Source organism: Chroicocephalus ridibundus, chromosome 2 (assembly GCF_963924245.1).
Source record: "Chroicocephalus ridibundus chromosome 2, bChrRid1.1, whole genome shotgun sequence".
Lineage (NCBI taxonomy): Eukaryota > Metazoa > Chordata > Aves > Charadriiformes > Laridae > Chroicocephalus > Chroicocephalus ridibundus.
This window is the reverse complement of record NC_086285.1, coordinates 59,097,349-59,125,239: the sequence shown is the minus strand read 5'-3', so window position 1 is coordinate 59,125,239 and position 27,891 is coordinate 59,097,349. Positions and strand designations below refer to the sequence as shown.

Sequence of the window (27,891 nt, the reverse complement as noted above, 5' to 3'; positions counted from 1 at the left end):
TCAAGTTCTCAGTGGAGAGGGAAGAAAACTTTCAAATGACACAGAAGTGAAACGCAACATTTTCTGTTTCTGTAGTGTAAACGACAGTAATCTCTTGATGTCCTTAATATCTTTTCCTTGTTTCTCAATAACCTCTCATTTCTGTCATTGTCAAGACACGAAAGCTTCCAGTGCTTCTGAATTTCTATTGATTTTTGTAGACTAAAACTGCTTGTCGAGCCTAATCTCTTGTAGGTGGCAGGACAGCTTATCTGAAAGGTCCAAAGCAAAGGCTTGGCGCTTGCACCGCTCTGACCAAGGGGGCACCTTCAGCCGTGGCAGCCCTGGGTCATCATGCAGGATAAACGTGGCCCAGCCTTGCCCAAACACTTGTCACTCAACTCCTGTTGACCTGAGCGTGAATCCCAGACTAAGCGCGGACTGAGGGCTGACGTGCCGGTCCCACTTCCAGTTTGGCTGGAAACCTTAATGGACCACCATGCCCTCTTTTTCCAAACGCCCCTAAAACCGGGCCTCGCCCTCCCGTCTCGTCCCACCCCGGCGTGCCTCAGTGGAGGGGCTCGCTCGGGAAGGCGGCCCAGCGGCTGCCTAACGGGACTCGGCGGACCCCCTCGCCTGCTGTGCGCAGGGGCGGCGGAGGAACGGGCCGGTGCCCGGTGGCCGTGTTCCTCTGCTGCCCTCTGCTGCGGGCCCCGCGCAGCTCCCCTGAGCCGCCGCCGCCGGGCCGGGTCGGGCTGGGGGGCTCCGTGAACAGCCCGCGGCAGCGGAGCGAGGTGAGCTCAGTGCGCTGCGGTGCGGGGGACGGCGCCGAGTGCATGTGGTCGGAGGAGACGGGCAGCCCCGGCGCCGGTGAGGCGGCGAGGCCGGGCTACCCGTCCCCCGGGCACGGGTCCTTCCTGATCCCCCGCGCAGCCCGAGCCGCGGACCGGCGGCGGCACAGGGGGCTGCCAGCGCGGGGCCGAGGTCTGGCCGCAGTTCGGGGCTGCGATTTTGGTTGTTTTTTTCCCAGTTCCGACAGGCGGGCAGCTGTCAACGACTTCTTTCATTTCGAGCGGACTGTTCGCTACAGGATCTCCAAGCAGAACCCTTCTAGCACGGACAGGGACTTGCGAATTTTCTTTTTAATGACGGTGTCCATCACTCTTTGCCCTAAGTAACCCCCTCCGCACAGTAGATACGAAGTTTAATAAAAAGGAAGTCCCTCTGCGGCCGCTTTTTTTTTTCTTTTCTTTTCTTTTATTTAGAAAATGAAAAAGCGAGCGCCACCGCCGCGCCTTGTGGAGCTGGTCTCCACGGCCTCCCCAAGCGCGCCTGCGACCAGGCCGCCGTTCCTCAGGTGCGGTAAACGCCGCGGATGGGGCTTCAGAGGGCCCTGGGGGAAGAGGTAAAACCCCGCACAGCGAGACGGAGGCCGCCCCCGGCCCGCCTCGCTCCCTCCCTCTCCTCAGGCTCCGCACCGGCGCTGACGGCGCGGCGCTGCCCGGCCCGGCCCGGCCCGGCCCGACCCGCCCGCTCTCCCACCCCGCCTCAGCCGAGGCCCCAGCGGCGGGCGCGGCTCGGCCCACGCCCGGCCATCGCCACCGCCACTCCCTCCCGCCCGCCTTCCCGCTGCTGAATCCACCGCCGAGCAACGGATCGCGGCGGCAATCGATTATCTCGGCTTGCCTTACCCCCCCACCTCCCCCGCCGCCCGGTTAGACGCACCAGCCCGGGGGCGGGTGCCGGGGGAGTAGAGGGAGGACACGCGTTGCTGTGGGTAGGCGGGCACTGCTATCGCCTCCGGCCCGCTCCTCGGCGAGGGCGGGCGCAGCCCATTCCTCAGGGAGACGGGAAGGGGGCACGGCTAACGCCACGCGTGTCCTTCCGCCCACTCCCCACCCCGGTCCCGCGTGGCTGTAGGCTCCCGCTGCTTTTCCTGCGTGCCCGCCCCAGCGAGCAGGGCGTCCCGGGGCCATGGAGCGGGCGTTCACGCCGCTGGACTGCCTCCTGCCCGCCGGTACGCTACCTCCTGCGCCCGAGCGGCGCGCGCCGCCGGCCGCCACCGGCCCGCCGCGAGCGCGGGGGGAGGGAGGGAGGGGGGAGGGCGGGAACCGGGGCGGGGCAGCGCCGGTGGCGGGCGGTGCTACTCGGGGCAGCCCCCCCCTCCCCTCGCCGGGCGGAGGGCTCCGCGCCGTTCCGGGCAGCCGGGGCAGGGAGGGTGTGCATCCCGGCACCGGTGACGGCGCTGGGTTCCGCAGGCTCTCCCTCCCGTCCCCGTGCGTGCTTGGTTGGTCTTGAAACACCGCGGTATAACACGGCGCGACCCCCGGCCCGCGTGGGCGCTGCCTGAGGGGCTGCCCGCGCCCCGTCCGCCCTCCCCTAGGCCGGCCGGGCACCCGTCCGCCGCACGGCAGCTGGTTTCTCTTTGACACACCGATTTATTGCCGTTTTAACACGTTTGGCCTTCAAAAAAAAAAAAAAAAAATCCGTATGTAAAATTTCAGCCCCTTTGGGTTTAATCTTTACTTGTCTTGCCACGGTTTTCTTGGTCTGTCAGGGCGAAACGCCCCGGTGAAGGGCGTCTCTTGGCAGGGTGACCCGCGGGCTTGGTCTCCTCCATGTGCCTCTGGCGTCAAAGGTCCTGCCCGTGGCCACGGAGCCTCTGGCCTCTGCCCTCTTCCCAGGAGCCACCACCGGCACCCCGCTTGCCTCTTCAGTTCCTCAAGGCAAAGCCTTGGGGTTTGCTTCCGGGGTTTGCTTTGGTTTTCCCAAGCTGTTCTTGAGTGTTCTATTTTTGCATATTATTTTGGGGCGTTGTTAATATATATCATTAACCTCATCATCTCTATAAAGGGTAGAGCACCTGTAATAGTCATCTAAGTCGATTGTATACGCTGTTTGGAATAGGCGCCTCTTCTTCACTACGTGTTTGCAGTGTGTAATTCAGCAGGCCCCAATTTACTATTCAGTGATACCATTATAAACAGTAAATATTTTCATCTTTCTATAACGTGATCTTAAAGCTGTATAAAAATCGTATTGGCATAGCGGCTGAATTCTGACTTAGACCGCTCTTTTCTGCTCTGTTCTGGCACTGACAGTTAAGCTGCCACGGTGACGTATATATTTATTTACTAGTAAGATCTGGAGGAAGGGAAGAGTTTAACAGAATGTACACTTTTAACAATTCAATATGTTTTTACAGCCAGCATTTTAAAAGCATGTTTAGTCTTTCCAGTATTATTTTTTTTTTAAATCGCATCTTGCTCTAATTTTTAAAAACTTCTTCAGGGTACGTTCAAAGCTAGTAACAGGTAAAGCTGTACTCAAGGTGTTCCTGCCAGAAATGTATATTTGAGACTGTCTGTGTGTGTGTTTTTAGAGGCATCGTTGCTTTGGGTGGAAAGAGGGAATGAGCACGGAGGTGAGCTTTTAATGGATTAACTTCTGTTCATTGCAGTGTGATGTCCTCTTGTATGAAATGAGGAATAACTACTTACTAAGTACATAGTAAGGTGAGACAAAAAAAAGCGCTTTAAGATTTTATTCCTGAGGAAGGACAGGCATCACTATTTGTATTCTAATATAGTTGCTTCTGATAGGCATTTGTATGATGTTAGGGCTACCATATGTCGCCAGTTTCCTGGAGCTGTTTCTCTTTTTCTTCTCATTTTCTCTTCTTCTCCCCCTTCCCCTCCCCTCCCCTTTCCCCCCCCCCGCCCTTTGGTTATTTTTTGCTGGAGTTCAAGGTTTGGGGTGTTTGTTCACAGTTTTCAGATGACTCACAGCCTTCTCAGACCAGAGGCTTCAGCCGGGTGCCAAGAAGCCTGCTTCTTCTAAAGTACACGAATCAACTTGGCGTCTTGTCATCATTACAAGCACTCATTACCAACCAGTTGGTTTATCCTGCTCAAAGTATGCAAGGTTGAGCAGGCTTACTTGGCAATTCCACATTTTAAAATCTGGTATCCCACTTGGGGAACTCAGAAATAAGGTTTTCAAATTGGGTAGGTGAAATTTTTCTTTAGGAAGTACCAGTAGTCCCTCCATCTGTTTGCTTCAATGGGATATGTATTTAAGTGTCCAAATAATATAATGCTAACCTGTGTAGAATATGACACTTCTTAGAGGCTAGACGTGAGGTTACAAAATAAACCCTTGTGAGCACATCGAAGTACTATAGACTTTGTCCCCTTTGCCTTTAATAATATAAATGTATAGCAACGCATATAATGTTTCTGGTTGCTTTCTAAAGCCCTGTGTAAACACAGTGGCACATTATGGTGGGGAGAAAGTGAAAGATTTGTCAGGTTATTGGTTGCTTGATTTTTCTTTTTGAAGGTGTTCAGAAATTATGCTGATATTTATATGGAATAGAATAAAACACTTAAGGGTTTTGGAACCTAATATTAGGTACCTGAATTGGAATTTCAGGGCCACATGCACCTTGGTAATTTTAGTCAGTGTAGTTAGAGTGAGTTCTTATTTAGATGGTATGTCTCCCTGTGTAGCACCTGATTGAGGTCCAAGTAGCAGTTATTTGAGAACTGCTGTGCTAACTAATATGCTCAGGGACTTTGAACATTATTCAGTCAAACAACTGGAGCACAGCTGGAAATCACAATGCTACAGCCAGAATGCTGTGCTGTGGGCTTCAGAACAGTGTTGATTTGCTTAACGTAGTTTAGAATGAGTAACAAGGTAGAAGTTAAAGTGGGATCGAGCTCTAAATTTTGGTATTGCCTACTGAAGTAAATGTATTTTTATTTCCCCATGAGAGGAAAGGCTCACGTTATCAAGGCTCACAGAAGTCCATGCTGAAGTCCTGCATGCTGCTGTGAAAGGGTCAGGCAGAAGCTTCACAGGATGAAGCTGTGATGCAGCCGTTGCAGAAAGCTCATAACGATGTCACACTGCGGCCTGTGAATCATGACGAGAGTAACTTCGTTTCTTCTGGAGCATCATTTGATAGACTAGGCATTTCCCTCCTGCTGTTTATACCCTTTTCTTGCACTATCATTGCCTCCTGCTGCTTGTCCCAGGCTGTGCTGCAGGCACTTCTGCAGAGAGACAAGTGTTTCTAATTTATTGTTTTAATACCATGAACTTTAGGAGCTGAGTATGCTATGCTTGTGACTGCTTAACAAGGGAAGTACTGTAGCATCCTCTAATAAGTTTGCCCCTGAATATCACTTGAAACTTTTAGAAGGGCAGAGTGCCAGTTTACTAGCTATGTTTTCTCACGGGGAACATTTTACGTTGTGTGCTGTAGTAAGGCCTGGATTTTCACTCATCTCCAGATGTGATTAATGATTCTTTGCCTTATGCAGTCCTTAAAGTGCAGCTTATTATTGGCTTTATCAAGTGGAGTGATGCGGAAGGTGGTTGTCTTCCATAGTTTGTAATCCAACAGCTCCCAATACAGGTGTCTTGTCTGGCTGAGGTGGAGGGACTGCAAAGCAGCAGCAAATCTGGTCCTTCAGCTCTCTTCTGTGCCTTGCAGAGGGTTTGTTGGAGCTGAGCTTCCTATGACTTGACAGGGAACCTGTGCTACCAGTGAGGGCTGGTTTACCCCTGTCCCGACTCCTCCACACCCTGAGTCCTGTGACCCAATGCACTCCTGAACTATGCTGCATCGAGAGCTGGTGGTTAAGACTTGGTCCGCTGAAAAGAGAGTGTACTAGCTTCATCTCACTGAAGCAAGGTCATCTATATGTCATGAGAGACAGAGCCACAACGAATAGGGCAAAGACTGCTTCAGAATTATGTGGAAATATATAGTTGTCTCTTTGTGCAAAGGGACTATAAAATTCTGCATTGAATTTAAAGCAAAGAGAACAAGAGGAAGCAACAATACGCTGTGAATGCTCTTCCATCATTCTGCAAGCTTGATTGTCTCTTGCTTTACTATATGTCTTCTCCTGGAAATGTTACTGACTGTAAACAAGTTACCTCTGAAAGGATTATATCACCATATTCCTTTTTAAATGCCTGGGGCTTTAACTTCTTCCTTAATGTTCTCTTTTCTCTGACACTAGGGATTGAAAGGTATTTGTAAAACAGTGACATGTTTCGCGGAATCATGGAATTTTTCAAAGTTGGAAGGGACCTCTAGAGATGATCTAGTCCAACTCCCCTGCTAAAGCAGGATTGCCTAGAGCACATTACTCAGGGCTGCATCCAGGTGGGTCTTGAAAGTCTCCAGAGAAGGGGACTCCACAACCTCCCTGGGCAGCCTGTTCCAGTGCTCTGTCACCCCCACTGTAAAGAAGTTTTTTCTCATATTTGATTGGAACTTCCTATGTTCCAGCTTGTGCCCGCTACCCCTCGTCCTGTTCCTGGGAACCAATGAAAAGAGTCTGGCTCCATCCTCCTTAGACCCACCCTTTAGATACTTGTAAACATTAATAAGGTCTCCCCTCAGCCTTCTCTTCTCCAGGCTAAAGAGTCCCAGCTCTCTCAGCCTTTCCTCATAAGGGAGATGCTCCAGTCCCTCAATCATCTTTGTTGCCCTACGCTGGACTCTCTCCAGTAGTTCCCTGGCTCTCTTGAACTGGGGAGCCCAGAACCGGACACAGTATTCCAGTTGTGGCCTCACCAGTGCAGAGCAGAGGGGGAGAATGACCTCCCTTGACCTGCTGGCCACACTCTTCCCTATGCAGCCCAGAATTCCATTGTCCTTCTTGGCGACAAGGGCACATTGCTGGCTCATGGACAATTTATTGTCTACCAAGACCCCCAGATCCTTTTCTTCAGAGCTGCTTTCCAGCAGGTCCACCCCTAACCTATACTGGTGCCTGACATTCTTCCTCCCCGGGTGCAGGACCCTACACTTGTCCTTGTTGAACCTCATTAGGTCCTTCTCTGCCCAGCTCTCCAGTCTGTCCAGGTCACACTGGATGGCAGCACGGCCCTCTCGGGTGTCAGCCACCCCACCCGGTTTGGTATCATCAGCTAACTTGCTGAGGATACACTCTGTCCCCTCGTTCAGGTCGTTGATGAATACTTCAAACAATACTGGTCCAAGTAGTGACCCCTGAGGGACACCACTGGTTACAGGCCTCCAACGCAACCCTGCTCCATTAATCACAACCCTCCGAGTCCCGTCACACAGCCAGTTCTCTATCCACCTCACTGTCCCCTCATCTAGTCCACACTTCCTCAGTTTCCTAACGAGGATGTTATGAGAGACAGCGTCAAAAGCCTTGCTGAAGTCAAGGTAGATGACATCTGCTGCTCTGCCCTCATCTAGCCCACCAGTTATAACAACCATATGAGATTGGTCAAGCATGATTTACCTTTGGTAAATCCATGTTGACCACCTCCAGTAACTTCCTGAATAACTTCCAAATAACACTTCCAAATAACTTCCTGTTTGCCATTCACTCAATGACCTCCAGCCTGGTATAAGTGCCAATAACCATCTAAATGCCCCTTTACTAGAGCTCTGCATGGTCTCTATGATGCACTACCTTGCAGTCTAGTACTCAAAATTCTGTGGTAGAAATCAAGACAGTCATAGGGTTAGGAAATCAACCTGATGGTCTCTGTTAGGGGTGGAGTCCCAGACTATTGGATAGCTCTGTAATTTTACAGGTTTTGTGCCACTGCTATTGGGTCAGACTAGTGAAATCTTCAGGTGAATCAGATTGTTCAAAAGATGTGACTGAGTTCACCAAAGTTGAAAAATGTTAGCAGGAATGTCAATCCTTTAAGACTACAACAGGAGTTCTTCAATGAAATAAGCAAGCACTTCCTATATGGTTGATCTTTCTTTTTAATTTAAACACATTTTAAATGCTTTTTTTTTTTAAACGTGAATGTTGCTGATCTGCTCCTGCTTTTTATTTCATGTAAGTAGTAACACCATCCGTTTAGTTGAGTTACCTGGGATGCCTTCGTTTGTTTTTTGAAGTAGCTGTAAATATTCAGCCTTGGAGCCTGCTGCTTGCTAAGCTGCTGTGCCGGGTCAGCAGTTGTTCTGTAAGCATTATTGTGTAGATTATTTACAGGTGCACTTATGAATGAAGTATTACAGACGGCATTTATCAGACATAATCATTGTTAACCTCACCACTGTCTGTTAGATCTTTGCTTTCACACACTGATAGCTTTTGTGTGCAGGCATGTTATTTGGAACGGGGTAACAAGCCATCTTTAACCATTTGAGCTAGTAGGAAAATGAATATACTTTTATTTATTTTTGTATACACACAGCCCCCTTTTGAAATAAGTTGACATCAAAACCAGTTGCTGTTTGTTTGTGTGGATGATAGAATCTTATCTCGTGCAGTGTCAGTACACAGATAGTTCTGTATCTTGCAGTCACTAATAGGGCATAGTTGACTCTGTTGGATGGGAATATAATGGTGGAGGGGACTGAGGTGATCTTTTAAAAAAACACAACCAAAGAAATAAACAAAAAAACCCCAAACCAATAACAAAAAACCCAAACAAACAAAACCCCAACCCAATCAAAAAAAAAAAAACAAACTGCCAAAACCACCACAATATAAGAGTTCTAATAATGTCACTGGAACTTCTGAGACAAAACCTCACATTCATTACTGCTTGCACAGATAGTAAACCACTCAGGTAAATTCTTTTTGGAAGGTCTTGTTATTTCCCATCAGTTGTGGCCTTCAAGAGCAGCTTACACTGAGTTCTGTGAGGAGTCATTCAGGTGTAGCAGGTTGAGCCTTAAAGCTAGGAAATACACCAGCTGGCCTCCTGTAGTCTCTTTTTTTTTTCTTTCTTTCTTTCTTTTTTTTTTTTTTTTTTTTTTAAATTCCAGACTGAATTGTTCACGTTGTTTGTATCCAGTTAAATGTGTGCAGGACTGCTGGAAACCATTTACACTTGTTAGTGTTTAAAGAACAAAATGTTAATCTTAAGAAGGTACAAGAAGTCAAGGAAAATAGTGGATTCTTAGATTTTGTTTTTTCTTTACTGCACTTTGCTTGCATGTTGTATGGTCAGCTCTTCAGATATTTTAGCAGTTTCACAGCAGCTTTAACATTATGTTATATCTCAAATCTGTGTGTATACTTGCATAAAAAAGCTAGTTTTACTTTCTGGAAGTGAAAAACAGAAGAGACTTTTTTTTTTTTCTTTTTTTTTTCCCCCCTGAGTGCAAAGCTCATCCAAGTTCTCATTTATGGAGAAACTGAATATGAAGTAAAGAAATGAGGCAGTTTATTTACACAGGAGAAAACATAATACATACAAGTTTCAGATTTTTCGGGATCCAAAATAACAAATCCCAGGCATACTTGTGGATTTGCTTTAGATTTGAACATCCTGAGACATTAATCAAAGCTTAATTTATGCAGAAAATAGCAGCAGTAAGAGTAAAACCTAAAATAAAAGTCCTAAAAGGGGAAAAAACCAATAACTTAAAAAAAAATCCAAGCAAATAAACCACCTGAAAACAAGTAAAAGGGCTACCAGCTTCTCTTCATAAATCAGTTGTCCACAGCTTTCACTTCTAGTGAGTTTTAGGTTTGGGTGTAACCTAAGGGACCTTTAAGAACAGTGCTGTTAACTAGTGCTTTGTCTACGGAAATTGCTAGCTAGAAATGTAACAGATTTGTTTCTCTGTGACATAATAAAAATAATCTGTGCTGGTCTCAAAGTGCTGCTGTTGAAAAATGTAGAGAAAAGGATAGGAGGGAAGAAGACACACTCCTCTTCTCTTCCTTCTCCCTTCCCTCCCCCCCAAAAAAAACCCCAACCGCCCAAAAAAACAATTCCCAAACCCTAAAAAAAACCAAAAAAAAACCCAAACCAAACAACAACCCCCAAACAAACCAAAACCCCAACACCCTGTTGTAGATCTTACTCAGTATACAAACTATAGTAAATCAAGAGGAGAGACCTCTGATGTATACAGCTGCTTGTTGGTACATTATAGAACATTCCCCATCTCTGATCTCTACAGAGAGAGGGGAATTGCAGTGTGTCCAGCAAGATTAACTAGCCTGATCTATGCCAGATAATTTCAAGATTGAAAAGAACTGTCAGTTGTCCCTTCCACCAGAGTGACTATACCTGATCACAGCAAAGGATAACCAGTCCTTAATCTTTATTTTACATCTTTTTGTAAATCATATCTGTGCTGGATTACATGTAAGTAATTTATGGAAATACATTCTCCTTTCTATCCCACTCTGACCTTAAACATGAGGAATATGATTAACAGTGTTTGTGTAGTACTGCCTTTGCATAATTAAAAAGGGAATTGAGAATTTAAAGTTGCTACAGGAACATTCACTTAGTTAAATTTTACATAGAGAGTACACATAGTAGCTTTTGGTTTGCTTTTAAATTAAAGCTATTGCTGTACATCCAGTTGCAGTTGAAGCTGCTGGAAGGCTTTTCGTGTCATTTCCTAGCTTTGAATTTTATTTTGAATGGCAGTCAAATTTTCTCAGCACTAGTGCTGATTCTTTGTAGCTTGTGTTGATGGATTGTCTGCCAGCCTTCCTCTCTGGCAGGACAGAAGCTGGAGGGATGCACGTGTTTATCAGGCCAATTGAAATAAATGGGAAGCTGGCCAGTGAACTCAGTAGGAGTCAAACCTGTCCCCTCACAATTAATTTATTTTGTAGTTGTGACTGCTGGTGTGGGTTCTGTTCTGTTTTATTTCTTTCTTTTTATTTCTTTTTTCTTTTTTTTTTTTTTTCCTTTTACTGTAGCTCCTCTTTTCCCTTGTGATCTTTCTCCAAAATTATCCGGTCAACATTGTTCCTGGACAACACAGCAATAAGGGAGTAGTTCAGAAATATTTATATGGATAGTTTTTGACCAAATTGTTCAGTGTCTTTGGTGGTAAAAGCTGTCTGTGTGTCTGACACAAAGAAGTTAGTTTTGGTGCAGAAGGAAAATAATGGTGCTACAAAGTACTGGGGCCTCAAGAGTTCATCATCTAAAGAAACTTTGACTTCTGTGACTGTGTCAATAAGGGTTTCTGTGGACCTGCTTGGTGGAGACACAGCACAGGCTGTCACGAGAGGCGTTCTTCCTTCTTTTCTACATTTTAATTCTCACAAACGTGATTCACAATTAAGTATGCGATATATAATCCTATATGAAAGAAGAGTACCATTCTGCTTCCATAGCAGAAGGGCACGGGTATGTCAGTGAAATCTCTGTGTATATACGTGTGAGATTTATTTGCTTTTATACTTACAGCTGATTTAGCTATGGCAAGCAAAGCATTGACATATACACCAGACTTAAACGTAGGGCGAAGCTCCAGTTGCTCAGGATGAGTTAAAAGGATGCTGGGTTGAAACCACACCTAGGCAGTTGTTCAGCAGATGGTATGGCTTAAATCACTCGAAACTTTCCTGAGGTTGACTTGTGTCACAGAGCAGCTGTGCAAATACAGGGTCAATCTCCAGGTGCTCTATTTTGAGACTTTGCACTCTTGATGACTAGAGTTTTATCTATGGGGGAAATCCTGATGGCTGAGAAGTTTGGACTACAGAGTTTGTTCTATGTATCAGGAGTGCTTACAAGGTATCGAGATCTTTGCTTTAAATGTAGTGGAAAGCCTCTAACGACACTTTAACACAGGCAACACTTTCACTTCTCGAAATGAGTGCTCTGCAAGCAGTTCAGAGTAAAGCACAGCCGTGTGAGTGTAGTCTGTGTCCCCATATAGAGCAGTTTCCTTGCCGAGTTTACAGTTATATTTAATAACCATCTAAGTAGCATTTTTGCCATACCGTGAATCCAAGAGAAAAAATGTTGAGGAGGGCAGCTTGAGAGTCAAGCAGCTAAAGATCTGAAGCTGGGACACTTGGACTGCCAAAGGAAGTGGTGCTGTGATTTAGCTGCTGCGGATGCAACAAGAATAGCTCTTGGGCAGTGTGTGACCACCTCAGTTCATAATGAGTTGACCCGGGTTGGCTGGAGAGGATTCAAATCCTCTACGAAAGCGTCTGTCTCCATATCACCATTTCCTGCTACAAATGTGAAATTTACCTTTCAAGTTCCTTAAAAAAGAGCTTAATTTATTTTTTTACTTAAAAAAAAAAAGAAAAAAGAAAAAAGGGGCAATATTGAGGAAACTTTTGTTAAGGGCAACGTGGTGTTTGGCTTTCTGGACTTTTGCCACCACTGTACTTGAAAGGTCACTGCCGCCAGACTTTGCTTCAAACTCATCTAATGACTTTCACTGGATTCAAAGTAGAATGAAGGGTGTTATCTGCAATCCTATCTTTTTAGGGTGCTGGCATATTCCTGCTGTTATTGAGAACGCTTTCCTATTAGCTCTTCTTTCTTTGCCCAGAATCCACTGTGGGAATGACATTTAGTACTATGTGCACAGGCTTTGAGCATTCCTAATGACTTCAGTAACTGTGAACAGAAGATTCAAATGGACATTTTGTAACCGTGGGAAATAAAATCACTGATGTCAGATGTTCTTCCTTGAACTGACTTGTAAGGCTTTCGCTTGGAAACTTAATTTTCTAGTTTCCTGTGTCTATTGAGACGACTGTTCTTATGTATTTGTCAGTAGTAATGCTGCTGCTGTATTAACCTGACTCATAGTAAGTTTTGTCATGACAAATTTCTTCATCTGTTTTAGTCTGCCACCCTGTCATAAGGTCATAAGTTAAATTTTTGTGCCAACAAACCTCTTTATGTCAGTAGGAAACTAGATTTGCTATGTAGTATTTTGCTTTGTCTTCTGTGACTTTCCCCCACCCCCCCCACCCACAGCTGCCATAGCTGTGTTGACAAAGCCCCAGGCATAAGCCCCATTACACAGAGAGCACAGCAGTTGTCACCTGGGAGGAGCAACAGCAATGCTAGAAGGAAAAAAAAAAAACCAAATCCCTTCTTCTAGAGTATGCTACACCTCCGTGAGGAGGGTTTTCTGGCAGGGATGTGGGCAGAGTGTGTTGCAACACAAACAAGCTCTGCCCGTCTCCTTTCGCTGCAGCGGGTTTTTTTTCCTGCTGATGGAGTGTGAAGTCTGTGTGAAATTATCAGTCAGTGTCTGGCTTCCCCAGAGAAGATGGGGAGTGATGAGAGCTGGGTCGTGGCCTTGTGGTGCCACTCGGTGGAAATGGCCATATGGTGTGGGAGAGGGGGCGCTTAAAAGGGGTGTCACAACAGATGTTTGGTAGCATACTTGTTGGCAAAAGCTTTAGGTGTCAGCTAGCTCCAGTAAGGTACTGTTAAGAGCTGTCCCAGGGGTGCAGTTAAGGAGGAATGCTGTTTAGATAACACATAGTGTAATTTATTATTTGCATTGGTATTGCAGTGGTTATGTTTTGTCAGGCAGACAAAGGCATAACAAGACCCAGAGGTTGAGCATTGGAGCCAAACAAATTCATACTTGAATTAGGTACAGATTTTAACATGGAGAAGAATAAATAACCGTTTGAACGTTGTATCAAGAGAAGGGTGGATTCTTCATCGGTGTAAATCAGTTGCAAGTCATATTTCACTCGAAACAAGCATGAATGTCAGGCTATCCTTTATACAAAAGGCTTAACTAGATTGTCACCATGATCCTTTCTGGCCTCTGAATCTATAAATCTGAAACACTTAGCCCACCAAAGGAGAGACTTCTTTTTTTTACTACTGAAGCAGACAGGACAGACTTGTGGGAAAAGAAAGGAACTGGTATATGCCGGGGTACTGCAGCATGGAGTATCAAGTCTAGTCTCACGTTGCAGAGGAGATCTTTGAGAACTGGCAGAAGATTTCAGAGCTCTTGCGATGTGATCCTTAAATTCAGAGGACTGTACATCCTCCTTACATTTTGAGTAACTTGTATGCTTAAATAAACCAAAAAACCACCCACCCCCCTGCCCCGCAAACCCCCTCTAGTACTTGGTTATGGTTCCCAGGCAGCAAAAAGAACTTATTGTAGTAAGACCACACTGCACAGTGTGCTGAATTTACCACTGGTTACTGTGAGCTATCAAAAGCCTTAAAATCATTTCCATATTTATCCTTATTTATCTATAAATATTATAATTGTGAATCCCACAAGGAGGAAGAAAAGGCTTGAATTTAGACAGCGGAGTGAATAGTTATGCTGAGCATATACAACATTATGCCCAACTGTTCTGCTTCTCACACGGATTTACATTTGCTGAATACATTTGCTGAAATAAATAGCCAGTTTCCTTTGAGAACTAAGCTGGAACTGAATAAATGTAAGGCTTCAGAGTACTAACAAAGGGACTGAACTCTAAAATAATGCAGTTGTACAGCCCAAATAATGTAAATTAGAACAGCAGAGAGAAAATCTAAATTTAAGAATACACAGGAAGAGCTAGTAATGTTTTGTGAGAGTTTATAAACTTAGAGTTTTGTAGTCTGAACCTTTGCTGTTTGATCTTCCCTTTTCTTCTTTTCCCCCAATGGCGAATACATATAGAAAATACAAATTTTATGATGACAACAGTACGTAAAAGGAGTTTTGTTACTTTTCTTGAGTGGAGGAGCCTATTGAAAGAGGAGCATGTAGCAAGGAAAGCCTGCTGTTTATTCGGAGGAAGAGACTGTCATACGCAAAGGTTATCTGCACAAATAACCATTCACGGCTTCCCCAAGAGCATACGTAACAGACCTTGGAAATATGCTCTGGTTTTGTTGCAGTTGGATAAGAAATTAATTTCAACTGCAGCAAAGAAGACTCAAGTTAGATATTATGGGAGAAAAGTATAGGTAGCAGGCGGAAGCACTGGAATATGTTATTTGAGAAGATGATCTAGTCCCTGACACTGGGAGCCTTTCATTTTTCCGCGGTAGGCAGAGGAATTGCCCAGAAGGGTGATTCTGCTTAGCAACAAAGGAGTGGACCAGGTGATCTTCTGACGACTTAGATGTACAAAAGCGTAGGAGATTGAGATGTGTATTTAAGAATCATATACCTAGTGTCAGAGAGAGCTTTCTATATGCATATCAGGTGCTGAAGGACAGGCTGTTTCAGCAGACTTTCTCACTTGGGTAATTATACTAGCCTCAGTTGGGCTACTCAGACAAGCAGGACTCACTCTTGTGTTCTGAAGTTTTCAGTCTGTAAAATACTAATGCTTTCTTCTGCAGCACAGCAATGATATTTATCCAAACACGATTTTTAGCAAAATCACAGATGACATCGAAAGTATACAAATGTATGAAAAGGGGTTTAAGGAGTGAAGCTCTGTAAGTAAGTTCTGCAATAAGGAGTGAAAACTGTGTGTAGCAATTGCTGTGAATTCAACAGACAGTGAAATCTGTCTCCATGATTTCATTGCGTCGGTTTCCATACTGCTGCTAATTGGCATTTGAATTTCTAGAGATTTCAGAGAGATTACCTTGAAAAAAATCTGGACATTTAGAAGTTCTCTTATTCTGTTAATTTTTGCAGATGATCTTTTGTGTTGACAAGAAACAGAAGTGTCTTCTAGAGACTGACAGGAGTTTTCTAGGAATCTCCTCTTGATGTCCAAAAGGGACTTTAGATTATCAAAATCTTCTTTCAGAAAATGTCTCCTGAGTTTTTTTCTGGGTAAAAACGGGCAAGAGAATGCATTTACGAAGAGTTTCTCTATAGTTTAATCCACTTTATACTGACAGAATTAATTTATGTCATTTTCGTGTGTGTCACTATAGAGACAAGCCCTGTTGTAAGTATGATTTACACAGCTGTTATTATCTCCGATGAGAAAGCATGCCTCAAATTACAGGATTCCTGGTGATTTGAGGTACAACAGTTATGGAAGCTGTGTGCAACATGTTCATATGCTGCATTGGCAGATGGCTGAGGTGAACATCCACTCTCTCTTCAGCTTTAAAAATCAGAATCGGTGGCAGCATTGTCAAAACATGTCAGCATTTGAAGGGTGGTGTGCCACAAACCGCTGGCTCCACGACGTACCTTGGCACACAGGTTGGGGCTTTGAAACAAATGATATTCTTAATATACAACTGGGTTTTTTTTTTTGGTTGACTGGGTTTTTTTCGTTGCTATGTACTTAAAGTTTGAGCTGCTAACCTAGGAGACTGTAGCACTTGGGAAAAGGGTATGGCATTGGGATGTTTTTCTTGATATCCCGCATCAAGAAGCATTGTGAATTATACTTAACCCTCTGTCTGGAAGTTTAATTTGTTTTGATGGTCCTGGATAGACATGTCAAATGCCAGTGCTTGGTAGTTCATTAACAACTACTTCATAGAAATAACATACATTGAGATGGTCAGGGGAGAAGAGGAGGCAGAGGAGGAGGCTGGAGAAGAGTATTTTCTGGACTTCTATATCATAAACTGCTGAATAGTGATTTCCCAAGGGAAGGGAATAGGGTGGGGTTTTTTCTGCTACCACTCTCCCAGTAGGCTATGACTATGAGGGCGCAGAAGGTAATGTCGTAAAACAGAGGAAAAAAATGGAGCAAGATTCAAGAATAAATACAAGTAGACTCTAAATGATATGCTGGCTTGAATTTACTTGATGGATGCCAAAAGCTATTCTTTTATTTAGAGAAGACAACACCCTGCCTGAGAGGACAAGACGACATTTTGTTCTTTAGGGGCATAAAACTAGTTTTCCTAATTATTCCTGACATTTTGCCATTTATGCTATGAGCTTCCTTAGAGGATAGAAGTAAACAGCCAGTCTCCTGTGAGAGTGAAACATGAACTGAATGAGTTTAAGGTTTGAAATGTGCTAGCGTTTGCACCAAATCCTAAAGTGATGTTGTCAAAGTTCCAAAATAAGACAATGGGGAACAGCGTAAGATACATTACAGAGGTGGACGCAGTAAGCTTCTCTGAATATAATATAAAAAAGTCTAAATTAAGAAGGCGTTTATATGTACTTTATACTTATATATACATGTATTATGCAGCTTTATACTTCTGAAGTGTAGGTTTAAGTAGAAGGCTGAATGTTAAATGTATTATTGCTGTGTTATTTTAGCACCCTCAAGTCCTCACAGGACACCTGTTGTAGAGGAGGTAGATGACAAAATGCTATTCCTGCCTTGAACACTTTAAAAGTTTCATCTCGCCCAGAGGAGCGCCCTGGCTGAACTGAGCACTTGCATGGAGTCCTACTCAACATGGAGGTGCTCAGAGCCTGTGCACAGGTATAGCTTACAGCACTGGCCGCCGAAAAAACCCCAGCAACTACAAAAGCGTGGGTATTTGCCAAAGAAGTATTTTGCAGATCATTGTGTTTATATGGGAATTCAAACATAGCTAAACACAAGTTGTTTAGAAAACACTCTGATTCTGTTCTCTTGATGTTCTGCAAACCTGATAATTCATTTTAGTTTTTGACATCCTAGGGCTTTACAACATTTTGCATGTATCAGGGAGTTTTTGTCCTGACACTCCAGATGTTCATTCAAGTTCGTTGTTGCTCAGCTGTTCTGTACAAAGTTGTAATTTTCTTCTTCGTAGCCACTACTTTTATGCGGGTGTCTCTGGGAAAGGCCCTTGTGCAGTGAAGTACAAACAGTAGCATTTTGTCAGTCTACTCATTTTCCAGTTATCATGAACCGGAAGGTACTTGGATCCTTTTCCGAAGTCCTGTGCTGCGTAATGTTGGGAAAGCTTTAACCTTGTTGTGCCTCAGTTCCTCATCAGTAAATTACAGACAATGATACTTTTTGAAATACGCTGTTGAAGAGCTCTAAAGTTTAGCTAGTAGTAATGGTACTGATTTTTTTTTTCTTTTAATGTTCATGTTAATTGCAGATTTCAAGATAACACTGTTTGCTCTGTCGGAACCTAGAGATAAGTCCCTGAACCCTTTCAGAAAGGATGTCACTACTGTTTCTTAGCTTCTAGCCTCTCTTCCTGTCAGTCGGAATGCCATCATCAGAAGCAAAGCACATGTAGTTGAACAGACACGGTATAGAAAAAAACCCAGGTCCCACTAAGGGTTTTTTTGGGGTTTTTTTGGCTTGTTTTTCTGAGGTAATCTGTTGATGGCATTGTTGATTTGACTGCTCTTTTTAGTTCCTGGTACAGCAGATTACAAAATCTGTGACAAAATCACAGGAAAAGTATTTTTTAGGATCAGGATTCAGAATGTTATGGTATTGGGGACTAAATTAAGAATTCAGTCCTTTTCAGAGGTAAACTGACCATTGTGGAAATGCAGCTGACTACTGATGGACTGCTGACATTTCATAAAAATGTTTATATAAACCTAGAGCACGCTCTACTTTTATGAGGAAAAGCAAAGAGTGGAGTCTTCTTTGGTTTGGGGATTCTATCACCACCCCTGTGATACGTGCTAAATGCAGTGTGTCTTTTCAAGTGACCTTTATCTTAACTTTAATCTTTCTTAACCTCTTTGGGGAAGTTTATTATCTGAAAGTCTTCCATGTGTGAAAATTTACTTTACCATCCTTTAGCACCTTTTACACTTTTCAGATGGATATTAATGTTATTACATTAATAATAGTGTTATGAACAGGACTGGCTTTTTGGGAATTTAAAACAACTTTACAATATTAGAAGAGTGCTTATACCATTGGTGTGATTAAAAATTGTGTCAGTCACAAATAAAAATGGGATCAAAGAGGCTGAGATTAGAATTCCTGTATTGAAAGCCATGAGTTTTAAATAATAACCATTTTTCTTATTAAGGGTTTGAGTTCTGAGAGAAGATGCACGAACAGCACCTGTAGCATCTTTTGAAGGTTCAGATTCCCAGTCCTTTTAGAATGAGGCAGTATATGTGGAAATAATTGGAAAATAACCTTGAAGGTTTCTGTGCCTATTTGAGTGTGAATGGATGTATGTCAGACCTAATTAGGTCTACTGAGGAAAACATAAATGTCAATCGCTTTTTACCAAATGCATCCAGCTACTTTTGAGATTGTGAATGTGGTCCAGTGAGCATACAGCCTGTTTTAACGTCACCTTTCTATCTTATGTCTTTTAGTTCTGTCCCCTGTGATGTATGGCATTTGATTTTTCTTGAAAACAAAGTCAAAGAGCTGGAAACTAGGCATTGCCACTCCAGTGCTTGCTTAGCTAATGTGTCCAGAAGAGCAGATGTAACTTAACTAATTCAGAACATTTAATGAAAATGGTGGTTATTTTTCCTTCCAGTGGTTTGTAAGGTTTGATCAGTTAGATCATGGAACTCTCTTTATTTCATTTGTTGGAAACTTGATGACCCCTCCAGTGACTTGTGTAACCTGTTTTTCTATTCTGTAGCTATGACTTTATCAAATCCTGTTGGAAGCGTGAAAAGCACGTCTGTTTTCAACTGTGATTATATGTAAAAGGGTCTTTCCTGCTTAGTTACATTTGTATACACCTATTGTGCATACTCATGTATTCTTTCTTGGTAAGTGATGTACTGGTGGCTTTGCAGAGCCGTCATGAAACGTACTGTCTTTCAAATCTTTTCTCTGTGGGTGTCTTCTTTAGTAATATTTCTAAAATTCCAGCTTGTGCTCTCATAGTTGGTTAGAAACGGGTAAGTTTCTCTGGGGATCCCTTAAGAGCATACTAGGAATAAAAAAGGATATTGTCTAGAAGTAGCATCACTGAGTCAGTAGAGTCTCTGATTGTGCTGGAAAGGAAAGAGTGCACCTTGCTTTTAAATTTGTTCAGGGAATTTGGAGACAAGTGACAGTTTGATATTGTTCGTGTGAGAAAGTTTATTTAAAGGCATGAGCTGCACTGTGTAAGTAAACTTTTACAAATCCCTTTATGGACTCTGTTTTGTGATGTGAAAGCAGCTTACTTGGTTCAACTTAAATGCATTTCTAAGAAAAAGAACTTAAATAAAACTAAAGTAAACCTGGTGGGAGCTGAAACAAGAGTGTCCATGCAGCTTGTTGTACAAATATAATTAAGTTGGATGAAAATCATACCTTCCAGATATCTATTCAGCATTTTCTTTCTTGGGAGACAGTCCCTTACTGGGAGTGGAAGAGTGAGGGGTGAGACTTTCAGCTTCCCATGCTAGCATTCATAACATTGGAATCAGTGGAAAAAAATCATATAAGGTCTCATTTTGTCCCTGATTTGAATAGTGGAGTGCAATTTTGGAGACTGCTCACATCCATGACTTGTCACTAGTGGACTTAAGATTTGAGAAACTGACTTCCTCCTTCCCTTGGAATATGTTTTGTGCCTTACAGTGCTCAGAGAAGCGCATGTGACTCAACAAAGGTGTGGTCAGTACATGTAGCACCAGATGGTCCTGGAGAGTCCTCTATAGTTTGTGCTTCTGCTCTTAGAGTTTATTATAAATTAGCTGAATTTTAGCCTCATTTTCTTTTAAAGTGATCTTAAAAAAAAAAATTTCAAATAGTCTTTTTATTAACTCCCTGTAAATGTAATAACTTCTTTAATATTTTAATTACTTCTTATGGAAGCAAGAGGGAGCAGAATCTTCTGTTATACTGCAGTAAACCAGATATGGTGCTTTAAGGGGTTTCTTTGCAAGTGCTTCTTCCAGAGTGTTTGCTAGAGCTACTCAAGCTGTTCATGGGTTTTAAATGTGTGTACAACTCCAACGAAATGCAATGGGATATATGCTTAAAAACATTGCGCGTCGTAACATTATTATCTTTACAATTGTTACTGTTGCTTAGTTGTTAGTATTTCAGTCACCTTAAATTCTGTCTTTGGAAATGCTGTCTACGATGCCATGCTGCAGATAGCCCCAGGGTGAGCAGGAGGAGGACTGTTACCTCATGGCAGCGCTCTTGGTACAGAGCGGTATGCTAGGGTACCAGTACTCCTTTGAGGACCTCCTATTGGGCATTTGTGTATCACTGCTCTGTACTGGGTAGGCGTTACCAACGGGTTCAGAATTCTGCACGTACTGGTTAACATCCTGTCAACGTTAGTGGATGTGTTGTGATTTGTATGTGACTCAGATTAGCAAGGTAATTGTGACACGTCTGAAGGCTGAGACTCTTATCCTGTGCAGACGTGGTCATTATAACATACAGGATAAGCATATAGGCTGGCTAATCGGAATTAAAAGCTAATTACTGTGAAAATGCTTATTCCTTTTCTCTTGAGAACGTAATGCTCAACAATTCATCGCTAAGCAATTATATTTTATACAACGTTACAGGTTTGCTTGATGTTATGCAATGACCCAAGTTATTCAAAGGCTAAATTAGCAAGGGATGTTTCTAAATAATGGGAGAGGGTATCGTAATTTCCTTGCATTGCATGTTCTGCAATTAGGGAACTTTGCTTTTAGGATGTTCTGTTCTTATTTTTCTTTTTTTTTCTCTCTCCTTGTTTCTGGAAATTTTCCGAAGGCATTCCACATTATCTCATTGTATTTTTCTGAGCACGAGGAACGCTTAGCCCTATATGAATGGTTCTATGGCTATTAAAAAAAAAATTTAAAACTTTTATTTGCATTGAAATATGTCCTGAAAGATGAGGCCTCTAGGCTAGTGGAGATTAACATGTAGACCGGTTCCTATTCAAAACCGTTCACATACTAGTTTAAGATAACAGCTAAGATATTTGTAATATAAACTACGAGAAAAGCGAGAAGGGAAGCACCAAATAAAGGTTAGATGCCTGCAGTCAGCATGGTGAGTAGTGATCATCGCATGCAAACAGCTTAACTGACAATCTGTATCTGTGGTATTGTGGCACCAGGTAAATTTTAAAAGATTTTAAGGATCATATATAGTGGGCGTGAAGTTTTCACAGATGTGGGATGGTTTAAAAGTAAGTATTGAAAATTCAGATGGCTCACAGAGATCTTTCAGTACTCTGGTTCTCTTACAAAAGTCCTTCTGAACCAGGGGGCCTGAAGCGTTTGCGTGCAGTCCCAAGTGGTGATGGCATTGAGTAGGAAAGGCTGGTTATAGCACAAAATGTCCTGATGAGTATAGATTCCCCATTGTTGTATCAGGCTATGTGAATGAGACTAGTGGTGTAAGCAGAATTGGATCTGGCACTTATCATGCTTCTGTAATGTCAGAAAAGTATTTTGTACAGCAGTACAAGCTAACAGCTACAGATTTCACGCGCTCTATTGTTGCATGTGCCTGTAACATGCCTTCTAGAAGGCTCTTCCCTCTTAAACATGACAAATTTTTCAGAATGATCAGCTAAATGCATGACACGGCTTACTGCTTTTTCAGCACTCAGTCTTTGCAATTACACCCTTGCCTTTTAGTTCTGTTTCTGGTGCCCATAAAATCTCTTTTTATTCTTCAAAAGAGCAGACCAATCCATGCCCGAAGGAGGACGGATCTTTCAGTTTTAGCATGTGCAAAAAATAAATAATGATAGACGACAGTCCATTTGTGTTCTTATTGGTGCTGTGTGTTTTGAACACATTGGCTTGGATTTTGAGTCTTTGAACTCTGGCCTTTTATCTTGTTTGATTTCATTTTCATATTCGTATCTTAATTTTCATTCCATGTTTAATTAGTTTCATTATATTTGGTGGCAGAATGTTTGCTTTATCTTCACTGTTAATAGTCTAATTGTTTCTCTTGCCTTAAGTAATATCTCGTTAACTTTATAAGCCATCTTTTCCACATCATCTACAGAATTAATTTTCTGTGCATGTAGTTGTATTGTCTGCAGCATCTTTCCCAAAACTTTCTCAATTAGCATTTTTATTGTTGTATTGGATTTTTTTCTGTAAGAATTAAGCTGTGAAGACAGTTGATAAAAATTAGTATTACTAGTTGGTGATCTTTTCAGACATCACTAAAAATCTGTGTGTTCCCTATTGTTGAAGCAGCTTAAGAGTTTAGAGGTGATATTGGTCTTTTTAAAAAATAAAAACCAAAATAAACAAAAACCCTGACTACCGTGCAATAACTGAGTGCTATTTTCTAAACCTAAATGAAAATTGTCAGTAACTTTTGATGTGCTAATAACAGATGTTGGTGGTGGTTTTACAGGAGAAGAGGTGTGTGTAGTGATTGTTTCCCCTAGTAAGTATTTTATTGTCATTTTCTGTTGGTTACATTAATCAGAAAGAATTAGGCCTTGTAGACAGCAAACAGATGCTGCAAGTAGATGTGTTTTAGCTCTTGGAATACTCTTCAGCATTCCCTTCCCTTCCTTTCATTGGAATTATGTAGAAGAAATATAATGAAGTAATCATGCTAGACTAGCACGTCACTTTTAACCATCTTTCTTTTACACCTTTAATGGGAATATTGCTTTCTTTTGTGTGTATGTGTGCAAAACGTATCTTAGATTGTGACATACTTCTTGTTTTTCAGATTCCAGTCATTTAGTTTAGCAGTATGCTGCCAAGGTCACTTGTGGATCTCGGAAGACCAGAGGCCCTTTTTGGGAGGTGCAGTGCTACTGCAGCGGGTCTAGTTCTGCCAGGAAAGTCGCATTGTTGAGACAGCGTTTATTACCATGGCTTTAGGTCTTTTTGGCAAGTCAGGTTATTCTGGGAGGGACAGAGCGCTGAATAGTCAAGTTTTTAGCATGACAAATATTATGTCTATGTCACGGAAGCAGAAAAATTAATAAAAAATTTCCCATCTAAAGTAGTACTTAATGGAACTCTGGTGCTAAAAATATAACGTTGCATTTTTTTAAAGGAAAAAACCAAAACAAACCAACCCAAAAAACGGTGGTTCCCTGTCACCCTGTAGATCCAAAGAAGCGGATTGCTCTGGTGGAGCTCTGGAAGATCAACTCTCCCCCCACTCCTAAAAGAGAGCTGCCGCATTCACTGTGTGTCATTTTCAGAAGATGAGATGAGCACACTTTGTGCCTTTACTGTAGGTCTTGGGTTGAAAAATTTCTCTGTTCTGAAAAATTACACAGATTTTTAAAAGATGTCTTTGTCCTAAATTAGAACAAGAAGTTGAATTCTCAGAAAAGTTTCTAAATTTTAGCTAAGATCAACCAAAGCGTTTTCATTTAAATTATCTTAAAATGTTTTATTTCAAATGTGAATGTTGAAGTTCATACTTTAATAGGGAAAATTTTTGCACGCTTAAATATTTCACTTGGAGAATGATGAGTTTAGATAGCTTAACAGCTTCAGAGATTTTGGAAACAAGTACGTTTATCAATCCTTATCTTCCCTGCAAACAATTCGTTTTACTAGTCAGTATTTATTTTGAGATAAAAAATTCTCAAAAATTTCCCAGTTTGCTGTATCTGCCACATGTTTTTTCTTCTGTAAACTCAGAGCCTGGTGCTACATGATAAAATATGTGTACTCTTGTAGAAATATTTTCATTCCAATGTGCTTTAAATTTAATGTCTGCTTGTATTCCTTTGTAAGACAACAAAAAACCTGACAGTCAAGGAGCGACTACTTCTATAAATAATACAACCCTTACCTAAAATCCAAGACAGTGGTGGTTTATATCTATACTTCAAAAAGGAAGGTAAGACAGGGTAAGGTAATTTAGATAGATATACTTTTTCTGTTAATGTTCATACGTTTGCTGAACAATCTGGCATGCAGAAGATTATTGTGCATTGTAAAAACATTATGCTGAAGTGTAAGATGGAAGTAATTCTTTCAAACTATGCATAATTAAGTCTTGTACATTTTTAACTAAGCAAGATGCATCTAGTGACAGATTCTCACCTGATATGCCTCGGTATTTCCTCATTAATTTTGATATTGTTGTGCCCATTCATGCTAGCACCAAGTGTTTATTTCCTAGATTTTTTAAAAAGTTATTTAATCAGTTGTTAAGATACTTCAAATACGTGTACTGCAGCATGAACATAGATAAGTGTTTGATTTTAGATTGTTGAACTCAGTGAGAGTTTTGTTTGCTACTGGGTTAGATGAAAGCTGGATTAGACCAGATTTCGCCCAAGTATGGGGGAAACACAGACTCAGCTTTGTACAGGTGGAACTAGAAAAAGGTATGGAGATGGGTAACAAGGACTGTCAGTGGTATGGAGCATTTCCATGCAAAGAGACTTAAACGGACTAGAACTTCATCTTGGAAAAGAGATGATCGAGAGAAAATACAGTAGAAGCCTATAAAATCAAAATTATTACAAAAAAAGGTAAACCGAGAACAATGATTTTCTGGGTGTTTTTCCAATACCAGAGCCGAGGGTGTAAAATGGAAGGTTTGGAACAAAAGGTGTAATTTTTGTGCGGAGTGCAATTAAATTTTACAGGCTCACTGCCACAGGTACAGGGGAAATTAAAAGTATTGACTTTCAGAGGGCTTAAAGAAATTGATGGAGAAATAAATAGCAGTGGCTATTAAAGGCCTGGATGCAGCCTCTGGTTTGGTTCCTAGCCACTGGGAGCTGAATGATACAATATGGGAAGCGTCGTTTCATGCACGCCCAGTTTGTTGTAGTTTTCCCAAAGCATTTAATGCTTGTCATTGTCGGACTCGGAACAATGGCATAGACAGACCTTTGATAATTTTTATTTTTTTTTCCCCCCAGTACCTAGTATTAATTTCTAAAGAACTAAAGATATAGGCTGCTATTAACTGGAGAAATAACTGCTCTGGATTCAGACTTTACCCTGCTTTCCTCATCATACCTCCTGACAGTTTGTCACTGCTGGAAGTTCCCCCACTCCAGGTACGAGGGTGGCCAGTGAGCGCTCCTCATCTGTGTTGGCGTGCAGGGCGCAGGTTCAGAATGCCTCCCAAATACTAATATTTTATCACACTGTTTTTTGTGGTGACTGGCTGACCATGATACTAGTCAATTCATTCAACTTAAATAGAAGGAAAAGTGGTACGATCAAGACAAGTGCATCCACATTACATTTTGATTAATTTTTCAAAATCGGAGGATAAATCCTGAACCCTTGTGAAATCACTGACAAAACACTCATCAAGTAAAAGGAGAGCAGGTTTTACAGCACTGATTTATTTGAATGGGTACAAATCTGTATGCAGAGAAGCTCTTTACGTTGTGGAAACATAATTGCGGAAAATAGTCTTACCCAGAGTTGGAATTGTCTGCTACTTCATCCTGCGTAAATGTTCTTAGGGTACTAATAATTAGTATGGGGTAATATGATAAAGTATTTTGTGCATGTTTTTTCAGCGGGCTTGTCTGTCATTCTCAAAGAAGGCATGAGTGGTATGATCCTTCTGATATCAGTAAAATCCTATCACGATAATTTCCAGTGCAATGAATTGCATTATTTTCCTCTGTTACCAGAGCTATATCATCACTACTTATTTTTTTTATCATCAGTAAATAAACAGTATGAGAGATCTTAAAGGGCGTTTGACTAATGTTTCATGTGGACTTCATTTCACATGTTAACTGTTCCTTATGGAACTAAAGCACATCTCATAGCAAGCTAAAGGATAGAATAGCTTTTCCTCTTTGATGCTTTGTAAAGTGCTTAAACTCCTTGAATGGAAAACTCCATATAAATGCAATATAATTATATTAATGATGATTATGGCAAAGTGCTGAGGAAAATGATGCAGGAAAAGTGATTAGATCCTTTTCTCACTTACAAAAAAAACCCCAGCAGACCCAACGCCTGAATAGTTCTGTTTTTTATTACTTCAGAGATGAAAGCTGTGTAAAAACAAAGCAAATCTGGCTTGTAGTGTGGATATTTAACTTTCAGGATTTCAGTATATTTGCAGAGTACCTACTTTATTACCTGAGCTCTGAAAAAATAAATCAAAAAAACTAGCTGCAACACACAGTATTCTAGCTTTTTTTTTTAAAAAAAACCCCTGTAATTAGTTATAGACATGTTAAAAAATAACAAGCTTATTTTGAGCCGTAGAGCATTACAGTTTGTAATACAAATTTCCCATCAGAACAGAGTGATAAAAACTTGTTTGCCAACCAGTCTTCCAGTAAAAACCAAGTAAATATACTCATAACTATGTGTCAACACTATGTGCTGACTACGGAACAAGCCCTATTGAGTGTAGTTCTCAAGAGAATTAATGACAGAGCAGCGTGTCCTCTTTGATTTAATTGTTGTTCAGAACTTACTGAAACGACAGCTAATGAAGAGGTCACCTGAACCGTGGAATGCAATATTGGTCCTTAAAAAAGAAAGAAGATTGACTTTTGTTTTGTGTCTCTGTAGAGGTACTGCCACTATATAGCTAGTAAATGGTTGTTCTTTTGCTCTCAATTTTAGAAAGTCTCTTGACCTTCTGTTGAAAAGCAGATGAGTTATTGAAGTCTAGCACCTCACAGAGCCCAGTCTGCAGCGCTGGAACACAGGATTGTTGCTGAACTGACTGACTGGTTTGGAGTCAGATTCACTCCTGGTAGTTGTCAGTGTAGTGAATGTATTCCCAAATGGGAGAAAAAGGAGTTGATGAGATGTTTTATTTTTTTCCAGCATTAGATTATATAATGTTATAACTAGATATGGGTGGGATAGTTTTGTACTTCGTGAATGCAATCTGTTTTGGAAACAAAAATATTACCAATGAATGTTTTAAATAATATATTTATCTGGATACGTAGTGAGTGCAACTCTTACCTTCTAGTTTATTGAGTCATTGTAAAGGTAACAAGAATGAAAAACACTGGCTGGGTCATCTAATTGATGACAACTTTTATCTCACACAATGTAATCATTTTCTGGCTTTTAACTAACTCTGTTTTTTAGGTAACAGCATGGGGGTTTTATCCTTTACTTTCTCCTATTTGGCTGATATTACAAAATATCATTCTACTATCTGTGTCTTTTACACAGAATTTTGTTGTTCTCTGTGTCTCTTGAATGCAACATTGGATTGCATTTATGATTTTTACAGCTTTGTTGCCTTTGTGTGATTTGTAGCATCTTGTGACCAGTTGGCATACCTATGTGCTTCTCATTATGCATTGGCCATTGATGAGCTCCCAGCCTACAGCTTTTTGTTTTAGACCCCCAAATGCATCTTTCATGCTTTTGATACTATTGAGTTTCACCCTATTTTTGTTATTTCATGCCTCAAAGCCTTGCATTAAATTCCATGAGATCTCTTTCTTTGT

General features: G+C 41.7%; 1 protein-coding gene across 2 annotated transcripts in view; it reads left to right on the top strand.

Annotated features, from left to right (window-relative positions):
* The first annotated feature begins 1,629 nt into the window (after positions 1-1,629).
* TPK1 (thiamin pyrophosphokinase 1) overlaps positions 1,630-27,891 on the top strand; it is a 306,866-nt gene continuing 280,604 nt past the window's right edge. Inside the window, exon 1 of one of the 2 annotated variants that reach the window (XM_063325637.1) lies at positions 1,630-1,996. In XM_063325637.1, the coding sequence (XP_063181707.1) occupies positions 1,954-1,996 (43 nt within the window). In that variant the 5' untranslated portion in view covers positions 1,630-1,953. The remainder of the gene's footprint in view (positions 1,997-27,891) is intronic. The other variant, XM_063325636.1, reaches the window with a different exon arrangement.